The sequence below is a fragment of the Phragmites australis genome, chromosome 7 (genome assembly GCF_958298935.1).
Source record: "Phragmites australis chromosome 7, lpPhrAust1.1, whole genome shotgun sequence".
Classification (NCBI taxonomy): domain Eukaryota; kingdom Viridiplantae; phylum Streptophyta; class Magnoliopsida; order Poales; family Poaceae; genus Phragmites; species Phragmites australis.
Genome location: NC_084927.1, coordinates 34,571,709 through 34,582,928, shown reverse-complemented (window position 1 = coordinate 34,582,928; position 11,220 = coordinate 34,571,709). Strand labels below are relative to the sequence as shown.

The 11,220-nt window shown below is 44.8% G+C and overlaps 2 protein-coding genes and 1 pseudogene across 2 annotated transcripts; 1 reads left to right on the top strand and 2 right to left on the bottom strand.

Annotated features, from left to right (window-relative positions):
- Positions 1-442: 442 nt before the first annotated feature.
- LOC133923653 (uncharacterized) lies at positions 443-2,443 on the bottom strand. The gene is made up of 2 exons (XM_062368940.1): positions 1,711-2,443; positions 443-1,638 (listed from the first exon to the last, which is right to left on the bottom strand). Exons 1-2 carry the CDS (start codon positions 1,971-1,973, stop codon positions 1,254-1,256), a joined length of 648 nt encoding a protein of 215 aa, XP_062224924.1. The 5' UTR covers positions 1,974-2,443; the 3' UTR covers positions 443-1,253.
- On the bottom strand, positions 600-1,160 carry LOC133925614 (uncharacterized). Its single transcript, XM_062371481.1, has one exon. It carries the CDS (start codon positions 1,158-1,160, stop codon positions 600-602), a length of 561 nt encoding a protein of 186 aa, XP_062227465.1.
- A 6,794-nt stretch (positions 2,444-9,237) lies between the features above and the next one.
- Positions 9,238-11,211, top strand: LOC133924973 (probable flavin-containing monooxygenase 1; annotated as a pseudogene).
- The last annotated feature ends 9 nt before the right edge of the window (positions 11,212-11,220 follow it).

Genomic DNA, 11,220 nt, shown 5'->3' with positions numbered 1-11,220 from the left:
GCCATCAGTATGTGTTATGTAATTTGAGGTTCCAAACTAAATTTGGTGCTGTATGTCAGTTTGTGTTATGTAATTTGAGGTTCCAAACATTGCAGCCATCAGTTTATGTTCTGAAATTTGAGGATGTGCAAACATTGCTGTGTTCTGTAATTTGCGTTCAAATCTGACATTGATGATTGCTGCAATGGCAGCGCGTGTGCTGAAATTTGAGATTCAAAACTGATAATCGGTTGTCCACCTGTATGTTAGCTGAATTTTTGAGGGTACATGGTCTTGGTGTAGTGCTGAAATTTTGAGGATGTGCTGAAGTTTTGCCTTCTGATGTGCAGCCTGATTTTGAGTTCTGCAATTGGGGCATGGTTCCTATAATTTTCGTTTATGGTGTCAATTTTGCAGATTGTGTCCTCCAAATTTCAGGTTATTTGCCGAATTCAGAATTTGCAGAATGAGTACCATACGAAACATAGTTCATTGACAATCACGAACTACCACATTACAACAAAGATAGTTTGACACACTATCAGTACGAAGCACAGTACAATGCACTAAACATGCAGCTCCGTACGAAACATAGTTCTTTGACAATTAATACCAAGCCGCTACACGTCGCCTCCGTGTAACTGCCAAAGGTGTTCGACAAGGTCTTCCCGGAGATTAACATGTGCCTGCTTGCATCGAATTGCATTGTACCGTTGGCTCAAGACCATCAATGGTGGCGTCACGTCGTGCGAAGCCTCCACGTCTTCACCTGCTCCCTCGTACACATAGTCCACATCGTCGTCTTCGCGCTCGTCTTCAATAATCATGTTGTGCATGATTATGCATGCGGTCATGATGGCGGACAAGGTTTCCTCGTCCCACAACCGTGTTGCCCCGCGAACAATAGGAAACCGCGACTGGAGTACTCCAAAGGCGCGCTCCACGTCCTTGCGGGCCGCCGCTTGTTGCACGACAAAGTGTTGCCGCTTGCGGCCGACAGGAGCCGGAATGGGCTTCACAAACGTGGCCCATTCCGGGTAAATTCCGTCGGCAAGGTAGTAACCCATTGTGTAGTCCTGACCATTGATTGTGTAATTAACCTTCGGTGCCTGTCCGGCGGCTAAGTCGTCGAGGAGATGTGATCGGTGGAGGACATTGATGTCGTTTAGCGAACCAGGCATGCCGAAAAATGCATGCCAGATCCACAGATCCTGCGACGCGACCGCCTCAAGAATGATAGTTGGAGCGTTAACATGCCCCGTGTAAGACCCCGCTCACGCCGTAGGGCAGTTCTTCCACCTCCAATGCATACAATCAACGCTTCCTAACATACCGGGGAAGCCTCTGCGCGAGTTGATGGCGAGCAACCTCGCAGCGTCCACCTCATTAGGAGAACGAAGGTACTCATCGCCGAATACCTGCACAACAGCATTGACGAAACGACGCATACTCTCAATGATGGTGCTCTCACCAAGACGAATGCACTCATCGAGAGAATCAGCCGGCGCATCGTATGCAAGCATACGAAATGCCGCAGTCACTTTTTGCAATGCTGACAGCCCGAGCTCTCCAGCTGCGTTTCTCCGCTGCACGAACCATGGGTCCTTCTCTTCAACAGCTGCAACTATCTTCATAAACAGGTCGCGTTTCATCCGAAACCTGCAACAACGCACATGTTTATGAACAACACACCCTTTTTAAACACTTTAACAGTTGAGAATGTAACAATACCTGCGCCGGAATATGTAGTCGGGGTACACAGGAGGATCGGCAAAGTAGTCGTTGAACAACCTCATATGGCCATCGTGCCGATAGCGGTTGATACGCTTTCGACCTGGGACTGAGCCCCCCCATGGTCGCCTCTCTGATTGCTCCAGGTCGGCTTGCCAAGCTCTCATACCCTCCATGAACAAATCATCGTCTTCATCGGACGAGTCGTTGGACGGGAAACACAACTCCCTCAAGTATTCATTCCAAGCTTGCCGAGGATCCATTTAGCTACCTTGCATTTGCAACCATCCTCCTGCCTCCTTCTTATAGTGCCTCGAACAAACTTCTAGGGGAAGCAAGCACCCTACCTTCCACGAGAAGCCACTACTCCAAAACCTTCCACGAGAAGCCACTACTCCAACACCTTCCCCTGCAAGCCACGTTATCTTCCGCAACAAGCCCGTCAAAAAATCATACCTAATTTCACGAATTATAAAACCTAATGAATGTCTTCACAAATTTTCTACGTACCATTCATTTGCGTAACATGACCGCGAAAATTAAAAAAAAAATCCTGCACCGGCGGTTATGGCGGTTACCAACAAAACATTTAAAAACATGAAAGAGAAAATAGAGATCCAGATATAAGGGTTCTGCTGGAGATGAATGGAATGGGAGAGGCTGTAATAGTGATAGGGGATGCTGTAATAGTGTTTTTGAGGATGAAAATTTAGAGTACCTGCTGGAGTTGGCCTTAACCCTAAGATCAGGGCAGGGCTCGGTCGAGTAACCCCTGATGGAGGGAGAAAACCTTACGATTAATCTTTGCTGATCGCAGAATAAGTTTTCATATAATTAATCAAATCATATTAAATACTATCCACTTAAGTTTTTTCTTCGCTAGATACCTCCTTTCGGTGAGCATAATTGTGGACATACGTAATGTTGGAGTGACTCGTCCTGTAGTACTCGGCAGACGTGACAAACCTGCAGGACGACCAGAGCAGCTTAGGTGTGCATACCCTCCGTAATGATGACATATGAGTAGTTGGTTTCGTCATAAGTAGGTCTGTTATAGATTTTGACACGGTTCATTTGTATATGCATCATTTCCCCTGTTATATAAAAAGAGGACCCAACTTGTAAAGCGTGATATTTTTTCGGAACAAGTTCATTCAATACATAAGAAAATATATAAAATATAGGGCTATTATCCCACATAAGGTTTCAACTGAGATAAATCTCCACATTCTTAGGTCCATCCAATCTCACATAAAAAACACCGATCAACATGCACACCATCCGGTACACCCCAGATTTATTGTCATGGTATGACATATACATACTTAATGCTTATGTCTACGTGTTAAAAAATAAAATGTTAAATACTACATAAAAATTATATTTTTCAATACAAATTAAGACTACATATGCTTAACTATACTGAACTATCTTATTAGTATTAATATAAATTACGTGCTTAAGTAAGCACCGTACCTTCCTCTATCTAAACACCTTCTCAGTGCAGTTAAAAAAACCTAATTTTTTTTCATAAATATCTCATCTAAACATCCTATTGTATATGCGGTTAGTAGCACTACTGAATAGTGAGAGTGAGAGCTTACTTGTCGGTGATATAGTTCGCAGCACTTCCCCGTACCATGCTTTTAGCGATGTATATATACGTTGGGAGTGGAATGCAGTACGTTGATCCAGACTGAATGACGTCGTATCTGCAACGCCAAATTGTGCTTCCAGTCACCATCGATACAGAGTCATTCCATGTCGAGAAAGGATTTATCATAGAAGATTTTACATCACCAGCGATACCATTCAGCAGCGGTGTAGAGAGCGCGATTAAGCTCGCCATCGCTAGAACTAATCCTTTCCTCTCTCTTTTTTGTTCTCTTTCTCTTTTCCCTCACTCGAGGTGGTCGTAGCATGCGAGGCTATGAACCAAACATGGCCTCGTTGGCTCGTTCTCGTCCTCTTCCTCACCGACTCGAACGCTATATGCGTGTTGCACTGCACTGCTGCCATGCATGGGATATTGGGATGGCAGTGCAGGCTCTGAGCTTTTCTTTTCTGAATCCTCTGGTGCTTTGGTAGATTGTCGATCACGTAGATGGTGTCCATATCATTCAAGGCACAACAGCTTTGCTGTAGACGATGCCGCCGTGGCCACGCTGGAGCCACGACTTCTCTCTTTCTTTCTTTTTAAGATGCAATACAGCTTATTCACATCACATTTACACCCGGGCTAGGTCAAACACAGATGGGTGGGACGACGCCACAACGCACCCACCGCCGAGCTCGTTCGCTCCCTCTTTCTTCTTTAGCAGCATCTGGAATTCTGAAATTCGTGCCGGTGCGCCTGCTCGGCGTATCGACCTTTCCAACGGAGTAGATGCGACGGTCACGGCTGTGTTAAAATAGTTATTAAAGAGTTACACGCGGCACCGTCAGGGTTTTAGTTACCGTTTTACAAATGATTCTCGGTCTCCGGCGGTAATCGCATAGTAATTCGATTGAAATCGGTCGAATTTTATCAAATTTTTTATGTTATCTAAATTTAAATTTGATCGGTAACTACCGGTTTATAAAATCGGTGGGGACCAAATCGTCTAGTAATTACGATAAATAAATGGTTACCAATGATATTAGTAACCGTGTGCACCGTCCGATCATGATTTTCAACGGCTGACGTGACGAGGCATGGTCGAGCGGCTTCGATCGATAGCTTGACGGTTGGAGGGTCCCATGGACGATGGACCTCTCTACGCTCATACTGTGCCCCCCTTTTTGTGTTTGTACGTGTCTGACTATTGATTAGGAGCGAGCGATCAGGGTCCTCAAGGACAGGACAGAGGCGTACCTAAAACAAAAATTGATTGGAGGTTTATCTTACATTGTTGTTTCGGAGCCAAATAATTCATTTGTGTGGAGACATACATGATAAAAATTAGTTAAATGATATTGTTTAACAAATTTGAGTGAACATCTATGCTCCCGGTTAAACTTGAAGTAAATTTTACTGGATCATGTTCTATGAAAGATCTTCTCTTCTATGATAATATATATCTACTCTATCACTCTTCTCTTTTATTTACTATTAGATCACAAAATGTATAGTACGAATAAGATCTAGTAAATATCTTTCTGAATTCGCTTTCCATCGGTCTTAGGAAGAAGAGAACAAAAGAGAAAGCAGGATCTAAGGGCAAATTAGGGGAGAGCTGACCGTGTGCGCATTGCACTGCACATATATAAAATATGCGGACCTGCTGCAAAGGCGTGCAGCAGGGAACAGGATAGGGTTCCAGCTGCAGCAGATTGGGAGACCACAGCAGCCTGCCTGCCTGCTGCTTGGCCTCACCTTTGACCACACTCATCTCTCTCATCATGGCAATGGCGATGACGGGCCAGGCCAGGACCTTGGCGCATTGCTGGAGAGCATCCCCAACAGTGCCACGTCCTTCTCTCTCTCCCCCGACTCGTCTCCTTTTGGTCGACATCCTGGCCGTCGGATTGGAAACGAGCGAATGAGATGAAGGCAAGTTTCCTCCGTGCGCTCTGAGGTACAGGGCAGTATTGGCCATGTTTGTCACGGTTTCAAGTTGTCCTATAAATATTTCAGATTCGTTTTCTCACAAGAAACGTTTATACGATGAATCATAATTAAATTTTGTAGTCGTTTGATTAATTTCATAGATTTGGATTCTCGAAGTTTGTACGTGTGAGCGAGAGATGATTCTAACGAGAAACGTCATTTAAATGATTGTTCGGCTAGTACAAAAATCAGAAACGTTTCAACATAAACCAAAATATCTATTTGGCAGGAATTTGACTGTTTCTAGCCAAAAACGCACCGATAGCATTCCAGCCTTTTCCAAAATGCATTTCCAGCCTCTTCGGAACTCGCAGTCCTCGCTGTAAGTTTTAGAGGGTTTCATATGAAACAGTTCAACTCCCGTAAAATAATTTCGAGAAAAACACTGCGTGCAAAATGCGCCTCCTCGTTGCTGCAGAGCATGATGATATATGAATATATGATGCGGAGGTGTTCTTCTGTTGTTCCGACTATTAGTCAAAATGTTGTTTCAGTCATCAATCACCGATGTGGGTGAGGATGTTTGTTTGATTGCAAGTGGGAGGAAACTAGAGCTTTTTATTTTTATATTTCAAAAATCAAAAAAATTACAAAACTAAATATCCGTTCGAAAAAAAAAATGCAAAAATAGACTATCGTCATCCTTTGAAGGGTGATAGTAGCCTTTCTAATGAGTGATAGTCTTAAAAAATAAAGATATCATCATTTTAACAGACGACATGTTAAAAAATAAAAAAAATTATGTTCCCTTACTCATAAAATTTAAAACACTACCACAATAAGAATGATTTTTTTTATAAAAAAAGTATGTTGTAGAGGATGCTATAAACTATCTCTTAAAAAAAATTCAACTCAAACAATTACTTTTACAATGAGACAGACTATGTATAATAAAATTTGTCTTTTTTTTTCTCATTTCACAAATCATATGTTTGTCTGAACTTTTTTATAGGTAGAACATAGTATCCTATTTTTTGTTTGAATTTTCATTGTACACCTTGTTGTAACTTTTTTAATGAGCGATAGTAGCCTATTTTTACAATCTTTTCAAACAGATGTTTATTTTTACGATTTTTTTATTTTCGAAATATAAAAAAAATCGAGGAATCGGTGTATGCTGCTGCTGTGCATCCCATTTTGAGCCAATCCAAGGGAAGGAGCCACATATCATATCATAGGGGCGGCATGCTATTCCCTATCCCACATTCTCGGCCTTTGCCTCCTTTCACTCTCCCCACTTTTCCTCTCAAAAAAGTTCATTTGGGGATCTTGTGAAACGAGCACCATGTAGGTGTGGTTGCAACTTGCATGTGTGTAAGAACTAAGGAGCTATCTGTTTGGGTTAGTGTGCATGAAAACACACAAGAAAACTGGTGATTAGTAGATAGCACACCTTACAGATGTATAAAATGATGAGTGTCCTATCCATTCATTTCGTCTGTGCAAAGTGTCAGGATAACACATTTCAGAGGTTAGATGGAGGTTCAGACCAAACACTATTGCAAAGCAGCATGGGTTAATAATAGTAACCCCACTACTTAACCCACAGGACAAGGTTGAAAGAACGCTGATGGACTTAGTCACTGAATTTGTCGTATAATCACATGGCTGTGACCAGAGCAGGGTCCTAAACATTTTATATCATCATAAACAATACAAACCACACCAAAACACTTGACCATACGGACTAAAACCAGAATAATGAGCCAGTTATTACAAACAATATGCAGTGAAATTGGAATTCAGAGATCACAAGTACATCATCATTTTGGGTGGAGATTAACAGCGACGAAAAGGCTCACCGTGCAGTACGAATACATTCCATGCAACTTGAAGACAAAAAAGAAAAAGAATGGGTAGGTCTTGACCAAACCTTCAGATATACTTCAAACTTTCAAAGGGTAAGCATTTCAGAGGAACTCCTCCAAACTGGTTTTGCTCTGTCAAACTACGAAGCTCGTAAGTAACAATCACAAGGCAGCCACTGGATTCAATTCACCGGTTCCTGACTCACAATCGATTCAATGGAGGTTGGCTGGAGATCCATCTGCTCCCCGTGCGCAACCGATCCATTCAACTGAATCCATGGAGGAGTTCCGAGTTCCCAGGGTCCTAACATTTTTTTTTTGTCTGAGGTAGAGAAAGAAGAAAAGAGAAAAGAAGAAGAGGAAGATGAGAAAGGGAGAGAAAGGTGGATGAGCCCTAGCTGGTTCCTGTACGTCCGCCACTGCGAGTTCCTCTCTCTGCTCTATCTTTGTCAATGTCATGGCGAACACCACGGCTCAGTCGGTGCGGCTGCCTTGCGGAGGAGCTTGCCGCTGCATCCATCCTCTTGTCGCCATCCACCGGCAAGAAGAAAACGGCGGCGCATCGTCCTGTGCCCGGGCCCCGCTTCAAAACTCACCTTGCACCCTTGTCACTTGTAAAAAAACTCACTTCGAACGCATGGATTTCACTAGATTTTCATATGATTTTTACAATGAAAATTGAGCTCCTATATGAACCGAAAGTTTTTTTAGATAGAATCGAGAAAGTTAGGTGTAGAGCACCCCTGCCCCCCCCCCCCCAAAGAAAAATATATCAAGCATCAGAAATGAAAAATTAAATATGACAAATTGCACAAAGATAATAGCACACATCCATTATCATTCTCGTAAAATATAATAAAAAGGTGTAAGATTGAATATGCGCAAAATAATTAATCAGAGGAGGTGAATGATTGCAGAATCTAATTTCAAATTTTAAATTATCTAAACAAATCTATAATTTATTCGTGAAATTCAGTTCAGAACATACAACTATCACATCACTAAAAGTGATTCCCATGAAAAATCAACTATTGGATTGTCCGTAGTTTTTTTCTATAGAAACTAGACAATCATATGAATATCATAAGAATCAAAGCAATTGGATATCTGATATTAAAGATATGAAATTTACAGACAAACTCTAAAAATAGATCGAACAAAAATATTGTAAGAATTACTAAAATTTGACCGACCAAATTTCTCAGAGTTACTTGATACTTGATGATGATTTTGGATGGATCAAATCAACACAAAACCGCAACGAACAAGTGATCCACCCAAAATCGACGAAAGCAATGAACATGAAGAAAAACTTACTAAAAATTAATGCAAACTTGCATAAACCACCTAGATGTCACTTGGTTTTTGACTTTTCATCTTGTAACCGATTTTGTTGTAAATGTCTCTATGCTCGGCTGAGTCGGTGGATTTTCGTTGACGTGGAGCTACATCAATCTAGCCCAATTTACCAACAACGCCAAATCACTAATAGCACGATTCGTGGCCGTTGCAACAGATCAGATACTAAAGCACATGAGCCACAAAACCAGGCCGCACAAGCCAACCATGCATGGCCACACGGGCCTAGCATGCACAGTGCACTACACAGTGCACTCTTCCTTTTTATTCTAACACATGCATGCTTCGAATAAATCCTTTTGCAGTATCACATGACGTAAATTTTCACATTATATATTTTTTATGTACCTCTTATAGTACGATCATTTTTGCATGTACCGTTTCTTAGCTGAATGTCTCAAGTGACTTTTCTGACTGTCTTGATCTTAGTTATTCTAGAAAGCTAGTCTCAGTCGTGTTACTGATCATGTTTACACTTAGGACAACATCTACATATGAACAAAACTAATAACCAATCAAAACACAAGTTTCACAAACTACTCACGTCAATCCATATAACATCACTTACGAATATGTTGTGCATATAAAAAAACACAAATATAATCTTGCTACCCTGAACCTATCAAGCAACATATTATCATCACATGTATATTAGCAAAGCCATCATCATATGAAATGATTAAACGTTACATGAACCGTTAAATCACTTTGTAACTTTTGCTAATTTTACAATTACATCAATGTACTAATTTTTTAACGCATGATCTCACAGAAGGAAAAAGAAAAGAACGAGCACTCCGATCCGTCGATGGGCGCGACCAAGAAGCGCGTGGCCATCGTCGGCGCCGGCGCCAGCGGTCTGGCGGCATGCAAGCATGCGCTTGCGAAGGGCTTCCGGCCAGTGGTATTCGAGGGCGTCGGCGGCGTGTGGAGGCACACGCTGGCCTCGACGAGTCTGCAGACGCCGGCGTTCAGCTACCGGTTCTCGGACTTCCCGTGGCCGGCGGGCGTGACCGAGGTCTTCCCGCGGCACGACCAGGTGGTGGTGTACCTTGGCGCCTACGCGCTGCGCTTCGGCGTCCTGGAGTGCGTCCGGTTCGGCAGCAAGGTGCTCGGCGCCGAGTACGTCGGGGTGCCGGAGAGGAGCAGGTGGCGGCGATGCATTCGGCGACGGCACGGGAGAGTGGCTGCGGCTCACGGTGCAGCACCGTGGATCGAAGGTTACCCAGGTAATTAATCAAGCTACCGATCATAGACTCGCAGTACCTAGGTGGAGACTTCAACAACTCTTAAAGAGAGGCATCGTTTTCAAGCCGATGCAACTGGTTCATCGAGATTCGAATGCCGATAGATTTGCAAAATAATTAGTTTACAAAATACATTTGTGCCTTTTCAAAAAGAAAATTAGTTCAACACCGCAGATCGAAGAACTTGTACAGTCGTTACCGAACAGAGACACCTTGGTGTCGTGATACTCTGCATCGGGAGGTTCGGCGGAGTCGCCAACATCCCCGTGTTTCCACCCAACCGAGGGCCCCAAGTCACTAAGTGTTCCACAGACAAGTGCTTCACTCCGTGGAGTACTCCGACATGGACGCCGCCGAGCTGATCAAAGGTAAGCGCGTCGCCGTGGTCGGCTCGGGCAAGTCGGCCTTCGACACGGTCACGGAGCGCGCCGGTGTAAATGGTAAGAGCCTGGACTATTTGTGATGGCCGGCCGGGCTCTTCACCCAAGCAAAGCAAAGCAGAGCTTGACCAGCTTGCGTTAACACGCGCGCGCATGCATGCATGCATCGATAAGGTGCCAGGTACCCACGCTCCATGATCTGCAGGAGCCCGCGGCGGAGGGTGAACGGCGGCTTCGTGTGGGGCGTGAGCATCGGGCACCTCTTCACGAACCGGCTGGCCGAGCTGATGCTGGCGATACTGCTCGCCTCGTCATGAATGCATGGTACTAGCCAGTGGAGTACTGATCAGTGTGTGCGTACGTCTTCAGAGATGGCTGATGTCGAAGCTGACCGAGGCGTACTCCAAGATGCACATCCCGATGCGGGAGCACGGGATGGTGCCGGACGAGAGCTTCTCGAGATCGATGTCGGCGTGCCGGCTCGGGGGTCCTGCCCGACAGGTTCTACGACAGAGTCGGAGCGGGCAACATCGTCACGTCGTGATCTAGAGGGCCAGAGCCTTCAGCTTCTGCGCGGACTGGCTGGTGCTGGGCAACACCGGGGAGCGCGTCGAGGCGGACGTCGTCGTGCTGGCCATCGGCTTCCGCGGGGATGACAAGCTGAGGGACATGCTCGTCTCGGCAGGTTCAAGGAGACGGCGGCAGGCGGGCCAGACGCCCCGGCTCCTCTGTACAGGCAGTGCGTGCACCCCCGGATCCCGCAGACGGCGATCATCGGCTACCCGGACAGCCTGACGAGCATATATACCTCTACGAGATGATGGCCAAGTGGGTGGCGCATCTCCTCGACGGCGCCTTCCGGCTGCCCGTCGTCGGGCGGATGGAGAGGAGCGTGGCGGAGTGGGGTGAGTACGCCAATACCTGGTACAACGACGAGCTGCCGGGACATGGGGTACGATCCGCGGAGGAATCAGGGGCTTCTTGCCTGACTAATGCCGATACCCGGTATCCGCTGAAGCAAAGTGTCAAGAGTTCTAAGGTGAAGTAACACCGAGTGTTGCGTCTAAGAGAAATGCAAGTAAAAGCTTCACCGTGCAGTACAAATACATGCAATTTCAAGACAGAAA

Bases quoted from the DNA above. Each gene is read 5' to 3' on its own strand.
- LOC133925614 (XM_062371481.1), bottom strand. From the start codon at position 1,160: ATGCCTGGTTCGCTAAACGACATCAATGTCCTCCACCGATCACATCTC.
- LOC133923653 (XM_062368940.1), bottom strand. From the start codon at position 1,973: ATGGATCCTCGGCAAGCTTGGAATGAATACTTGAGGGAGTTGTGTTTC. The intron at 1,639-1,710 runs GTATTGTTACAT...GCGTTGTTGCAG, and splicing joins GACTACATATTCCGGCGCAG to GTTTCGGATGAAACGCGACC.